General features: G+C 43.3%; 1 protein-coding gene and 1 long non-coding RNA gene across 4 annotated transcripts; both read left to right on the top strand.

Annotated features, from left to right (window-relative positions):
- The first annotated feature begins 284 nt into the window (after positions 1-284).
- LOC125722836 (kelch-like protein 10) lies at positions 285-2,010 on the top strand. Of its 3 annotated transcripts, none has more exons than XR_007386629.1 (3): positions 285-445; positions 983-1,474; positions 1,899-2,010. XR_007386629.1 is itself a non-coding variant. In XM_048999023.1 (2 exons), the coding sequence occupies exons 1-2, from the start codon at positions 285-287 to the stop codon at positions 1,374-1,376; spliced, it is 555 nt and encodes a 184-aa protein (XP_048854980.1). In that variant the 3' UTR covers positions 1,377-1,942. The 3 variants fall into 3 exon arrangements, 1 of the variants encoding a protein (XP_048854980.1); XR_007386630.1 differs by having other exon boundaries at positions 1,779-1,942; XM_048999023.1 differs by having other exon boundaries at positions 983-1,942.
- Positions 2,011-9,135: 7,125 nt separating this feature from the next.
- On the top strand, positions 9,136-14,801 carry LOC125722841 (uncharacterized). The gene is made up of 4 exons (XR_007386658.1): positions 9,136-9,304; positions 12,239-12,367; positions 12,595-12,728; positions 13,274-14,801. It is a non-coding gene; the product is annotated as an uncharacterized LOC125722841 (long non-coding RNA).
- The last annotated feature ends 430 nt before the right edge of the window (positions 14,802-15,231 follow it).

Genomic DNA, 15,231 nt, shown 5'->3' with positions numbered 1-15,231 from the left:
TTGACAATTCACACATAATACAAAACGTAAATGCTAAGATAAGCACGGTATACATTTTCCAAAAGTGATGTTAAAAACATTTAACTTGTTCTTCTTGTACAGCTGATTGCGCATAGAAAATATTTTCCCCCCAATCAATGTCGAATCTCAAATATAGATTTAAAAATAAACGTTACGGTATCTTAGAACACTGTGACGCAAAAGTGCGGTTTTTGCGTATTAGAACACGTCATTTCGAGTGGTATAAAAAGGAGAAAGAGACAAGACATCCACATTTTTGAATAATGATGGCACACGACATGGAGCGAGTACTGATGTCCCCGGCTTTCGAAGTGTTCAACAAGCTTCGGCTCGCAGGACAGCTTTGTGACGTGGTCCTCATCGCAGACGGTGTTCAGTTCAACGCCCATAGAGTGATTCTGTGTGGCTGTAGCTCCTACTTCCAGTAAGTTGCTGTGGCTCATATATGACGATGCCAAAACAGCAAGGAGTCCGTTTTTTTCTCTCGTTAGCAATGACTTCTCCTTGGCAATAAGGCTCTAGGATGACAGAAAGTTTATATTAATATATATTATATTAAATTATGTTAATGTAGGTCAGTGCTGATCAGAAATATTTTTAAGTATACAGTACCACCTTAACGTTTAACATATAATAATAATAATAATAATAATAATAATAATGGTATAAATATATAAAAAGGGGACCATGTCCATCAGGCAAAAACAAAGTATTCCGGGGCACTTGCCCACCAGCCCAAGTGAAAAATATTATAGGGGGAGCTAATGTTGGAAAAATAAGAGTTAAAGCCCCTGGTCCCTAGTTCTTAGATGCCTATGTGATCATCTGTAGCGGGGCGTCCTTATCTCTGGTTTATTTCCATTTGGGGGTCCCTGGTTCAGAAGATTTAGAAAACCCCTTATTTAACTTTGCCTGCAAAACCCATATTTATTAGATGAGTCACTTCTGGATTGTGTTTCAGGGCTCTGTTCTCCAGTGACTGGAGTGATTCAGGAAAGCGGGAGTACCAACTCCCAGGCATTTCCCCTGAAACATTGAGGCAGGTCATCGAGTACGCCTACACGTACTCTGTGGTCATCACAGCTGACAATGTGGAGAACCTCCTGGCAGCTGCTGATTATCTCAGTGTCCTGGGCATCGTGCAGCGCTGCTGTGACTTCCTGCATGAGCATCTCTGCCTTGACAACTGTGTTGGGCTTGTCAAAATCGGAGAAGTCTACTGCCTCAATGAGCTGCACCAGTCTGCATTCAAATTCCTCCTGAAGAACTTCAAGGAGGTTGCCATCAACTCAAACGAGTTCCTAGAACTCACGCTCGAAGAACTTTGTGACATCATGGAGCGGGGCATGAACTGAATGTCAGAGAAGAGGATGTGGTGTTTCACGCCATCCTCCGGTGGATCGAGCACGAGCCTGCCACCCGAGAGGCCCACATTTCAGTTCTGTTGCCCAAGGTGAGTATAGTTATACTATGTTCTCATTGACTTGTGTATATGATGATGATGAAAGTCCACTCTCTGACTTTGAGAACCCGCTGATCCGCCCACGCTTGCCCTCTGATGTTTTGCTGGCTGTCGGTGGATGGAACATGGGCACTACTAACTGCATTGATGCGTATGACACACGGGCCGACCGCTGGGTGGATATCACGCAGGAGGAGCAGAGCAACCTAGCTGGTCATGGCACGGTGTACCATAATGGATTTGTGTACTGCATTGGGGGGTTTGATGGCCAACACTTCATTAATTCCGTGCGCAGATATGACCCGATAACACGAGAATGGCAGCAGATGGCCCCCATGCACTGGCATCGCTGTAATGTTAGTGTGGTTGTGCTCGATGGGTTCATCTACGCCATGGGTGGCCATATTGTTTTCAGGCCCCTCAATAAAGTAGAGCGGTACAACCCAGTAACCAACGAATGGACCCAGATCGAGCCCATGAATGAGAGGAGAAGCGATGCCAGTGCCACCACCCTGAATGGCAAGGTAGGGTAATGGGAGGGCGTCTGACTGTGTTTACCCTCATCTTCCCCTTGAAATTGAGTATTTTACACAGTCATGAGTTCTCTTTCTCTTCAGATTACTGAGTTTTTTTGGATAATTCATTTAGTTCATTTGGATAAATGCATTATTGGTCTCCATTAGGGGCACATTGGGTAGTGCTGTGGTGTCATATCCAAGACTTGTGAGATAGATGAAATTGTGTTTCCATGTCAGGTTTCCTTTATTCTGTTCCTGGGGGAGCAGAATTCAAAACTCTTTGCAGATTTCCCTTTTCAAACAGCCATACTAAACCTGAAAATTAGCTGATTATGGTGTGTTTGAGAAGGGAAATCTGCAAACTGTGTTCCGCCAGGACCGGAACTGGGGAACCCTGTCTTACACTATGCATAGCACATACTTTTATTTTTGAGTCACAATGAACTTCATCTGTAACCTCCAAACCCCAGTCATATACAGTATAACGGTGTTCACAGTAAAATTGTTTTTCATAGATATACATCTGTGGGGGCTACAATGGAACAGAGAGCCTTTCTACAGTGGAGTGCTTTGACCCACTCACTAACGAATGGAGCTTGATCACTCCAATGAGCACTCCCCGTCACAGCCTTGGAGTCACGGCGTATATAGGGAAGATCTATGCGGTGAGTGATTCCTTTCTGTGTCAAATCTCACATTTTACCTGTAAGACTCATGGTTTTTTTGTCTTTGCTGCTGTGTCTTTCATTGTGATGCATTTAAACCAAACATAACAGTTAAATGCCAGAAATACCTGCTGCAAAGGCTTATCTTAATACACATAAAAACATATATGCTACCCTCTTTAGCCTCCCTGCATTCATTTCTGGGTTATAAATGGATCTGCTGGGGGTCTCTGCTACTAGCTCGGGCTGTAAAGTTTAGATTTTTTATTAATTATTTTCTCTAGTTCTAGATATAATTGGTCAGATTGTTGTTTTTTTCAGTGTCTGATTAGCTTCAAGTGTTCGTTTTAAGTAATAACAATAAAAAAGCAAAATATATTAGCATAAGGAGTCATTTTTGATGGCTCACAGTTTTCACCGAATCATACAAGTTTTCTGTTGCCCAAATCCATGTTTTCATTGCATATAGGTTGACATGTGTATATAAGCTTGTGTCATTTATAGACAATGGGAGGTTCTAAGGAGCCTGCTTTCATAGGGTGAAAATTGCTTAAGAGTTCATGACTTTGGGAAAGTTGATGTTTGCCCATCCTTTTGGCAACCAAGTGATAATGAATCTTTGGCATCTCTCAGGTGGGCGGTATCAACAGGTCTGATCACCTGCAGACCATGGAGGTCTATGACCCTACCACAAACCGCTGGCATGCTGTGGCCCCCATGTCTACACCACGAAGTGAATTTGGCATCGCAGTGGTGGACGACCTCCTGTTTGTGATGGGCGGCCACGATGGGTTTAGGGTAACAAACAAGGTGGAGTGTTATGATGCGGGGACAGGCAGCTGGTATCGTGCGCAGGACATGAGCAGAGCCAGAAAACACTTCAGCTGCTGCGTAGTGCCTGCACACCCCCGCATCATACAATACGCTTCACCTCGTTAGTCCCTGATGGCCACCAAGGAGGAGAGAAACCCATCTGCCCACAACAGCATGCCCAGTACGTAACCTCATTTGCACCCCCCACCCCGAAGTCATTTTCCATGGCCTCGCTAAACTCCTCCCACACCTGAGTTTTTGCCTCGACGACCGCCGAAGCCGCATTCCATCATTTCATCACCGCTGTCCACCAGCGGGTTCGGGGAATGCCGCCACAACAGGCACCGACCACCTTACGGCCACAGCTCCAGTCAGCCGCCTCCACAACGGAGGCATGGAACAAGGCCCATTCGGACTCAATGTCCCCTGCGTCCTCCAGGACATGGGAGAAGCTCTGCTGGAGGTCGGAGTTGAATCTTCTCCTGACATTGCATACTTAAAATAAAGTTCTCTTTTTCATATTATCTAGTTTGTGAAAGCGTCATAAATTTCCCATTTTGGATAAACGTTGTTCTCGTTTGACGGTTCTCTTCAGAAATTCCGCTGCAACCATCGGTGATTGCTAATTAAGCACTAAGGTTTTTCGTAATCAATTGAAATACTGGTTTAGTGCAACCCCTTCCCCTGGGACCTACAGTAAACATAGCCAGAAACTTGAATTTGGAGAAGTGATGTTACCTCTGCATTGATTACAGTATGTACTGTACACAATATTATTATATTGTGGGTATCAGAGTTTGCGGGTGCGGACGGGCAGGCTGGCAGGAAGGAGGCAGGGAAGGACGAAGCAGGGAGGTAGAATACGGGGAAAACTGGGGTTTTATTAGGGGGAAGACGGCTATGGGCAGAATGGGACATGACAACAGCACTAACATCAGCTAACATCAATGACGGACATCGGACAGGGCAAGATGTGGACTGATATAGACAAAAGACATGGCAAAACGACAAGGTACAGCTAGGCATGATAGGGGAAGAACACGTGGATAATCAGGGGGCGTGGCACACAACGATCGTATGAGCCGGGCATGACAGTGGGTCTGTGTTCATAGTGGGGTACTGTAGGGTTCAATTTTAGGACCAGTACTGTTCCTAATTTACATTAATGATATTGACAGCAATACATACAGTAAACTGGCTACATTTGCAGACGACACCAGAGTGGGTGGCGTAGCAGATATTGATCTAGCAGCGGAGAGGCTACAACGGGATCTGGATTTAATTAGCGACTGAGCTGATACCTGTCAGATGAAATTTAACATACAGTAGATACATGTAAGATAATCATGCAGAGAGCAGAAATATAAAGTACTTGTATTTTATGGGTTCCACTGAAATAAAGGTAGCTGATTATGAGAAAGATCTCGATGTGTATCTTGATGCTTCTATGTCCCACTTTCGCCAGTGTGGGGAAGCAATAAAGAAGGCCAATAGGATGTTGGGTTACAAGTCTAGGTGTGTGGAGTTTAAGACAAGGGAAGTGATGCTACGATTATACACTGCTCAAAAAAATTTAAGGAACACTTTTTAATTAGAGTATAGCATCAAGTCTTTTAAACTTCTGGGATATTGATCTGGTCAGTTAAGTAGCGGAGGGGGTGATTAATCAGTTTCAGCTGCTTTGGTGTTAATGAAATTATGAACAGGTGAACTAGAGGGGTAACAATGAGATGACCCCCAAAACAGGAATGGTTTAACAGGTGGAGGCCACTGGCATTTTTTGCTCCTCATCTTTTCTGACGGTTTTTTCACTAGTTTTGCATTTGGCGACGGTCAGTGTCACTACTGGTAGCATGAGGCGATACCTGGACCCTACAGAGGTTGCACAGGTAGTCCAACTCCTCCAGGATGGCACATCAATACGTGCCATTGCCAGAAAGTTTGCTGTGTCTCCCAGCACAGTCTCAAGGGTATGGAGGAGATCCCAGGAGACAGGCAGTTACTCTAGGAGAGGTGGACAGGATCATAGAAGGTCCTTAACCCATCAGCAGGACCGGGATCTGCTCCTTTGTGCAAGGAGGAACAGGATGAACACTGCTGGAGCCCTACAAAATGACCTTCATCAAGCCACTGGTGTGAATGTTTCTGATTGTTTGGACTTCATGAGGTTGGCTTGAGGGTCCAACATCCTCTAATGGGCCCTGTGCTCACTGCCCAGCACCATGGAGCTCGATTGGCATTTGCCATAGAATCATACCTGTCAAGTATCCCGTTTTGGCCGGGAAAGTCCCGTAATTTACCCTTCTTTCCCGCCGTCCTCCCGTATTAGTATTTTCCCGTAAATGTCCCGTATTTTAACCTGCGTTATTAAAAGAAAAAAAGCGTTACCCCCCCCCCCCCCCAAAATCTGAGCTCTGTCACTAGCCTCGCGATAACTACCACCTGCAGTAGCCTACTACGCGGGGAAAAAACACGGGAAAAAAAGAAGAAAACAGACAGATGATGGACGCCAGGACAGAGAAGGAAGGCACTCCTACCAAAAAACCAAAACCCTCGTGTAAATACCGCGATCAATGGGACAACGAATTAATTTTTCTGAAGAAGAGCAGGGTGGGGGGCAGTCACGCGTTTCGTAAAATTTGTAACTGCGACTTTAGCATCGCACACGGGGGAAGGAATGATGTTGCCAGCATGACAAATCCGCCAAGCACAAGCGCGGGCTAAAGGCACAAAAACATGCCCAGGCGATGTCAGCATTCGTGACGAGAAATGCCACTGAGGCAGACCAGGTCACAAGTGCAGAGGTAAAAATGGCAATACTGTGTGCCAAAAACAACATTCCTTTCTCCTTCCATGATGACTTCAACAAGTGTGTAGCTGACATGTTCCCGGACTCTGCTATTGCACGAAAATACTCAACGGGAAAAACGAAGGCTCCTTTGTTTCCTGTCTGCCATTATTGGACAAACTGATCACCTGGATTAATTAGTTTGTCCAATAATGGCAGACAGGAAACAAAGGAGCTGCCTTTGAAGTTCAGGAAGTAGTGCAGCTGTGCATAAAGCCAGTTGTAGTTTATAAGTGGTTGACAAGTGGTGATTAGCTTTCTTGTCGCCTGTCTTAAAATGTAAGGGATACTGCAGCTTGGTTGGGGTGGTGGGACTGCTCGCGGCGGGCGCCGGAAAATTTCCCTTATTTTCAAATCCAAAACTTGACAGGTATGATAAGCACCCATTCTTAAAGCCAAATTGCCATAATATGTGAACTTTTCGTAGTTACTTGGCGTTTAGGTGCACTGAAAAATGTTCCTATGTCCATTTTCCTTTTCTCTGTCATTTTATCTAGTTTATGACACTGTAAGGCAAGGCGAGTTTATTTATGCTGTAGCCATTTTATACACAATGGTAATTAAAAGTGCTTTACATAAAGAAAGTAAAACTATCATAAAATAATCACAACAATAAAAACAAGGAATTAAAAAAGGTTTAAATTTGTATTTAAAATTAATTAAGACACTTAAGAACAGAATAGAAACTGATTATACAAAAAAATACAGTGGGGTCAGTTCGGACGTAGCACAGTGCTCATTTAGTAAATGCACAGCTAAACAATATGCTAACTGTGGCCGTTAATGTTAAGTTAATATTATGCCAAGTCCATCCATCCATCCATTTTCCAAACCGCTTATCCTATCGGGTCGCGGGGGGTCTGGAGCCTATCCCGGAAGCAATGGGCACGAGGCTGGGAACAACCCAGGATGGGGGGCCAGCCCATCGCAGGGCACACTCACACACCATTCACTCACACAGGCACACCTATGGGCAATTTAGCAACTCCAATTAGCCTCAGCATGTTTTTGGACTGTGGGGGGAAACCGGAGTACCCGGAGGAAACCCCACGATGACATGGGGAGAACATGCAAACTCCACACACATGTGACCCAGGCGGAGACTCGAACCTGGGTCCCAGAGGTGTGAGGCAACAGTGCTAACCACTGCACCACCATGCCGCCCCATTATGCCAAGTCGTCACAAATAAAACAATGCATTGGAAACGGCTCTGGCGCGTTAGTTGCAGTGCACTATGGAACAAGTTATTGTAAACAAGCGAACGTTAACTAAATAAGTAATATTTTAATCGCTAATATATCTGATTCATGGAAAATTACATCGGTAATCAGCATTTTTGCCGAAACTAATTTATGAATGAGTCTGCATTAACTACATTAAAGATAATCGCTTTATTTAAATTAAATAAAATACTCTAATTATTGGAGTTCAACATTAATAGAGCCGCAGCCACACACCTGACTCGTGTGTGTAGAGTAGGTGAGATGAACTGGGAAAGCAGGCAGCGGGCCAAACCACTGTGAGGAAGGGGGGGGGCGCAACTGTTTCTAAAGGCATTGTTTGCGTTTGTTTTATTTTCTACCTACACAATTATTTTAGGTATACATACATATATTTTTCACAATAGAGAGTGCGTTTTTTAAAATAATTTATTGGGGGGGGGGGGGGGGGGGGGGGCATGTTCCCTCCGTCCCCCCCCGCGATTTACGCCCATGATTATAATGAATAATTGTGGGGTTTATTGCTTCCGTAGGATAAGCGGTTTGGAAAATGGATGAATGGATGGATGGATGGATTATAATGAATAATTGTGGGGTTTATTGCTTTCGGGATAGGCTCCGGACACCCCGAGACCCAGTAAGATAAGCGGTTTGGAAAATGGAAATTGTGGGGTTTATAGAAAAAAAACTGTGCTAGCGATTATAACTAACATGGAATAGGAAACAACAGCCCTCCACAAGTGAAAACCCAGATGAATGCTACTGAGAACTGTGTTAACACTGATAAAACTAAGAGTATTTTTTTAGTTCTGTGCAACATTGTTTTTTAAAAAATGTAATAGTCTTGAAGCATTTACCTTATTACGAAAGCAATGCCCCAAATTACTTAAACATTTTAAGTAAACATTTTACCATCCATTACCGTAAGGGTTCCCAGCCCCCGGTCAGTGTACCGGTACCGTCCGCGCTCAGTGCTCAGGGGGGCGGGCTGTGCCTACCGTCCTGTTTATTACGGGTTCGCGCCGTATTAAAAAGAAAACTGTCTGTATTGTTTAGTGCCGGATTTCCGTTCGCATAACCAATCTCCCACCGTTCCGCATATTTTATCGTGGACACCCCGGCAAATTACACCGCCGTTTTAGGGATCAGTGACAGTTTTTGAAGTTTGGGAAGATTTTACTAACCAAATAGCTGTCTATCATCATCACTTCGATATAAGAACACCTCCAATAAAAATAAAGACCACAAGTTTTAATGACATTAAAAACATGCAATAATTTTATCGACATGTACTACATTAGTATAGTATAAAAGAGAAAATAATCAAAGTTGCATAATATAATTTGAAGAATAAAAGGAAATTTTGGAGAGCTAACAAACTGCTCACCTCAGTGCCATTTTCATGCGTAGAGTTTGCTGTGCTGCAAACGGTAAAGAATATTTACGTTGTTTCTATGGAAACTACTCCCACTGTCCGCTTAACATTAGTGTAATAGTACGTACGTTGAAACTGGCTAATGAGCTGTATTACGCTACGTGCGTATTACGTCATAACTCGTGCGTAGAGTCAATTTTTCCGGGGAATGTCGAAGACGTACTATGTAGTTCAGATGTAGAAAGTTCTACTTTTCTTTTAAATGTTAAAGAAAGTTTCATAAAAACAAATTGTATAGCGAATGTTCAGTACAATAGGAAGCGTTATTTTGTTCAAGCAAATGGAGCCGAGGCATAATATTTAAAGGAATGTTATTCAAAGGTAATAAGCTTCCACCACACTGCAGCTTAAATACACGCGTAGAGGCAAAATACCGCTTTCTTAAATTAATTACATGATACGTGAATGTCCTGCTTTGTCTTCCAATAAGGTAAGCTCGGTGGCTATAAACACTCATACATTTAGCTGATACAAATTAATTTTGTACTTTGGAAAAAAAAGTAGCTGATTTTGGCTTGTTGAGGCTTCCACATATGACAAACCACAAGATGGCACTGCCTGAGCATGCTTTTAGAAATGTACTGGAGTGCCACTAGCAGGCAAGCAAGTTACTTTGCAACTTCTAGAGCACAGCAATGGTGTTTGACATTCTGTTAGCTATATACGCAGGGATGGATATAACTGGTAAGCAAGTACGCATTCACCTTCAAAAGCGATATGTGCAGCAATCGGTTGTTGTAACAGTGTGAATTCGTACGTACTTTATGTGCATTTGCGGCGATATGACAAGAAATTACCGTGCATTTTAACCTCTATTTTCCTTACTTCTTTATATTACGTTTTCTCTGCTTTATTTCAGTCAGTCTAACATATTGCGCCACAGCCTTCAACCCGAATTTTCATAGCAGACTTCAGTTAGGAGTACGCCTTAGTAATGATTAACCTGGGACTCACCAGGGAGGCGTGGGGGGATACTATTGTAAATTGCTTAGTTTTAACTATAACAGCCTTAATAATCCTATCAAACACAGTGAAATACTGCAATACCTTTATCGCTGAAGGTCTCGTATGATGCTCTTTCAAGAAACTCATTTTAAACCATCAGACGACAGGTGTGGATGGACAGATTACATCTATCATTCTACAATCTTTCTGCTGTAGAGCAAGGGATGTAACAATATTGTTGCATACATCTATTCCCTTTGTTCTTTGCATATCTGATGTGGATTCCCGATCCAAATGGGAGATCTGTCATAATTACTAGTTTATTGTTCATTACGCCTGTACTATTGGTTAACGCATGTGCTCCTAATTGTGATGATATTTTCTTTAAGCGTCTGTTCTCACTGGTACCTGATACCTCTAACTATCACCTTATCTTGGGGAGTGATTTAAATTGTCGCTTTAATCCGAAATTGGATCATCCATCCCCCAAGTTAGCTCTGCCTTCAAAATCTGTCGAAACGATCAATTCTTTTACCAACAAATTTAATGTGTCAGGTGTTTTCACAATTTTTTAATCCCACTCGAAAAGAGTATAGTTTTTTTCTCTGAGATTCATCACACGTTTACCCAAATTGACTATTTCTTAGTTGATAAGACTTCTTGCTCAATATCTGAGTAGCTATGATAAAATAGCTTTCTCAGATCATGTTCCAGTCTCCTCGAAAATTTTGTTAGAACATGGTGTCCTTGACGGTTCAACACTCAGTTGCTTTCCTTGTTGATTTTATTTCACAACAAATTGCCAATTTTCTTTCTTTAAATATATCTCCAGATGTATTTGTTTCCATATCGCTGGAAACCTTGCAGACTGATACCAGTGGGCAGATTATCTGATATGTAAGCAATGATAGAGAGCTGTGGAAGGAGAAGATGGCATATTTAACACAGCGTGAAGCAGATCTTGACAATTGATATGTTTCTCCCTATCTGATGATGTTTATAAGGAGCATCTAACGATACAAGCAGAGTTTGAATTTCTAGTGTCTCAACATACTGCTGAACTACTGATGCAAACAAGGTCTCATTATTACGAGCAAATCCTCTAGAAATGAATAATGCATTCAAGTTTTTCTCCTCTCACTTGTTGTCTAGAGTTCAATAGTTTCTTTAGGGATTTAGCCATTCCTTCATAGGAATGTGTGGCTGTGAATGATTTAGATGTCACTATCACTCTCACTATAACTGAACTGACCACCATGGCGGCTGCTTCGCAAAGTGGTTAATGTCCCAGACCCGATGGCTTTCCTTCAGAGTTCTATAAAAAGTTATGGCCCCAGTTGTCCTCTCTCCTATTGGACATGTTCAACAACCTGAACCTCTTGCCCAAGCTAATATTTCTCATGCTAAAAAAGGGGAAAGATCCTCATTCTTACACCTCCTTTCACCTAAAGGCTTATTGAATACGGACTAAGATCCTGTCCAAAGCACTGGCCCTTCAGGCTTGTTTGACCAGATTGAGGTCCTTGTCAGAATTTTGTTGGTGGTTCCAGTGTCCTCATGTGAAGCTGAGAGGAGCTTCAGTGCATTGCGCAGACTAAAGACGTGGCTAAGGGCTACTATGGGCCAAGACAGACTTCACAGTCTGTTAGTCTGCAATATGCAGAAAGACGAGCTGGACAACTTTAACATAAACAACATATGCCAAGAGTTTGTGGGGCCCAGTTATACCAGGAAAAACACATTTGGTACTTTTGTTTAGTGTCTATTCATTAATGTAAGTTTGCTTTAAATTGCAGATGTTTTTTTTTTTTGCATAGAACAGTTACTGTAAATCGATAATTTAATTGTTGATTTTGATACAAAACATTACTTATTTTATATCTTTCACAATAATAGTCATGTTTAAATTTTATTGTATGTTGATGGCTTGACCGTAAACAACATAACAAAAAATGTAATAAATAGTTTTGAAGAAAAATCTGCTTTGTCATTGAACCTGAGAAAAACTTTGAAAATAAACATAATGACACAGTCTCCATGCTACAATAATAATGACAGAAATAAAGTTTTTCACTGTGGGGACAAATCTTCATAAGTACAATTAGACTGTATTATTTGTGTCCCCTTCAAAAATTGCTTATGAGAAATTTTATATCTATTGTCCCCCCCCTACTGTTAAATAAAATTTATGCCCACGATTATAATAATTATAGCAACTGTATTTTGTGTATGGTTGAAGATCTGTCTGGTCTTTATTCATTTAATTATCACTGTAAATAGCTGGTTAGCTATCTATCATTTACTCCTCAGAAAGCAAATTCAGACAGCGGTTGCCTGGATCAACACCCAGTACTGGGATGCCTGGAACCTGTGTGACGAGGTGATCGACTGGGGAGTCGGTGTGGAGGAGTGCTCACGAGCGACACCCCCACTGTCCAGGTTGGGGGGGATAAGGAGGGATTGGGAAGGGCTACTTGGGAAAATGTGGAGGTATCAGAAAGGGGCCTCCAATGGTGAGATGGAGGGGGCGGAGGCTGGTATGAATGTAATGCATATGGTAAATGGAGGTGAGGAGAATGGATGTGAGGTAGGAGTGAATGTGGAGGAGGTTAAGGGAGAAGGAGAGAAAAGTAGAGGGAATGCTTTGGGATCTATTATGTCACAAGGAGGCAGATCATGGCTGGAAACCATTCAGGAAGAAGGATGTGAGGAAGAAGAAGAAACTGAGGTGGCGTTTCAGGAGGCACAAGACGCTGAGGTTGCCCAGTTGGACAGATGGTGTCCATGTGGCTGGTGTAAGGTGGGGTAGGAGGCTTCTGAACCATGTGTTAGGCCTAGTGCACTTATGGATTGTGCTTGTTTGTTATAATGAAATAAGCTTATAAACTAAACATAATATATTTTAAAGGTACGTGTTTATATCAGTATCTACATGTAAAGGGAGCAGACACAGGAAAAAGGTATTGAAGACCCTTGATATGATATTGCTGTTTTTGTTTTAGATTCCAAAGTTAACCCTTTATTTAATTTATCCCTTTTCCCCAAGTAGAATAATGCATGTACTTGTAATCTGTATTATTTTGCTTTGGAGTCGGAAGTTCCAAAATCACCAGGCAAGTTATTCGATTGTATGTGTTTTAACTACTAGAAAGATGTAAATGAGAAGCCTTAAGATTTATTTAAAATTAATTTATTGTTTTTTTGTAAATTAAAAACAGGAACCCTCGTGGACCAAGACTTGAGGGCATTTGTACCATCCAGCTGTACAACTTTAACTGGTTCTGCAGCCTTTTTCTCCCCACAGCCTCTGCTTGTTCCCTTCTTCTCTTTCTGTCTTCCCTCCAGGAGAGCTCCTCAGGCATCTCCAGCCTGTAATTCCTGGGAAATGCCACCTGCCACCCATCCTTGGAAGCGTCGCCCAGTCTCAGGATCTCATACATCACCATTCATCAGTCACAGCGCTTGCAGACATCTGGATAAAAGGAAAAGCCCATTTTTTTTAAAACTTACACGTTAAATTTTCCTCTAATTACCATTTTATTCTTTTAAATTTCATTATGTTTATTTACATTTAGTATGGATTAAGGCACAGTCAGCCTGGATTAAGGCATCCCCAGCCTGGCATCAGACTCTCCGGACAATGCCAGCCCAGAGGGGGCTGACCTGGAGGACATTCCCCCGGAGGACATGGAGTGGGAGCCTCCAGGTCTTGCCCTGAGTCCCACTCCGTGGTGTCAGCCCCGTGGCCAAAGTTTCCCCAGCCGAGGAGGCTATTGCCGTGACAACGGCAGGGTCAACGGAAATCCAGTCGTGAGCTGAGGTCCAGGAGGAAAAAACGAGGTTATGCTACCCAGACCTGCCTCCTGATCCAGGCTTGGTCCAAGATGGTCTTTCAGGGTATCCCATTCAATGATTCCCAAAAGGAACCACATCCGGTCTCCTCATGGCGCAGGTACTGGCCTGTGTTTTTGTTTTGCAGGGTCCCTGGTTTGGTCCAGTTCCTGTCCTGCCTGCCCCTCGACACCCTCCGACTCTACCAACCCCTCGCCGTCTACCGATGCTGTTCTTCCCTCGGCTGCCGCAGACGAGTGGAGCTTCTACAGACCCAGACAGGATTCCAAAGGCCCCCCTGGCCGTGACCCTTCTGCGGCACCCCGGAGCCCATCAGAGGCCCTGAACTGTTCACTTTACCTCCCATGCTACCTAGTGTCTTGCCCCTCCTAATACCTCAGTCTTTGGTCTGTAGTCTTGCTTCCCCGTGGCTCTCCCTGGTTTCACCTCTTAGCCCGATTTCACTGTTCCAGCCCCCACTCCAGTCACTCTTGCTTCCCGCTTTAGATTCCCCTCTCCTGGCCATATTATTGTTGCACTGGTTCCGTTGCTTGCCTGTCTTGTCTGGTTGTGTCCTGCCTTGTCTGTCCCTGTGCCGTCTTTGGTCCTTTTGATGCCCAATCCCTCCCTTTTGTCTCCTTCTACTGTGTCCTTTGTTCCCACTTACCCACTGACACCCACTGTCTGTCTTTTGGTCCATAGTCAGCATCCCTGTTGGATTACCTGGCCTGTCATGATTTGTGTCCTGGGGGTTAGTCTCCCCTGTTGTCCTTGGTTTTGCCCTGGTCTGTGTGTCCCCTTAATGATGCCCTTGTACCCGGAGGGCACAGGATTGGGAGGGGGGCGTTTACTGTCATGTCTTGCCCATTTAGTCAACCTTCCTCCCCTTCTGTCAGTCACTATCAGCTTCCTTGTGTTTTCCCATTCCTTAGTCTGGTAAAGTGCCCAGTCCTATCTTCTCCAGTTGTGTCCTTGTCTGTTTGCGTCTCTGTGCCCAAACCTGCCTGTCAATAAAACTCCCCACGAAGGGGATTCTGCCCTACAGCTTGCATTTGGGTCCTACTTCCCACCGGTGACGTGACAGAGGAATACATGCTTAGTGCCAGGCAGAAATCTTTGATTTTGCATCCATATGGTGACTTGGTGAAGTTAGCTGATAGTTCTCTTGATTCCAAAGACATATGATTCTTGTCTGTGCATTATGCATATCCAAAGTTAAGAGCTTCAGATTAATAGGTGCGAAAAACGCATTTTGCGTTTGTCGAGTTCGAAGGGTTAACTCACTGAATATTTATGTTACGCCAAACATGACTCATTGTCGTTTTGGACAGTAAGCACTTTATGTAATTCATCCATTGCTCCTTTTCCTTATGGTATACAGCCGCTTTATACATGTGGAGACTCACACACATTTTTCACATTCCAGTACTTTCACACATTTTACTGTCATTGTACATCTCTTCTGATGTCAC

Source organism: Brienomyrus brachyistius, unplaced genomic scaffold, assembly GCF_023856365.1.
Source record: "Brienomyrus brachyistius isolate T26 unplaced genomic scaffold, BBRACH_0.4 scaffold43, whole genome shotgun sequence".
Lineage (NCBI taxonomy): Eukaryota > Metazoa > Chordata > Actinopteri > Osteoglossiformes > Mormyridae > Brienomyrus > Brienomyrus brachyistius.
The sequence above is the reverse complement of the archived record's forward strand: the minus strand, read 5'-3'. Positions and strand labels throughout refer to the sequence as shown.

Coding starts and splice junctions, on each gene's coding strand:
- LOC125722836 (XM_048999023.1), top strand. CDS start 285: ATGATGGCACACGACATGGAGCGAGTACTGATGTCCCCGGCTTTCGAA. Junction 446..982: donor GGCTGTAGCTCCTACTTCCA/GTAAGTTGCTGT, acceptor ATTGTGTTTCAG/GGCTCTGTTCTCCAGTGACT.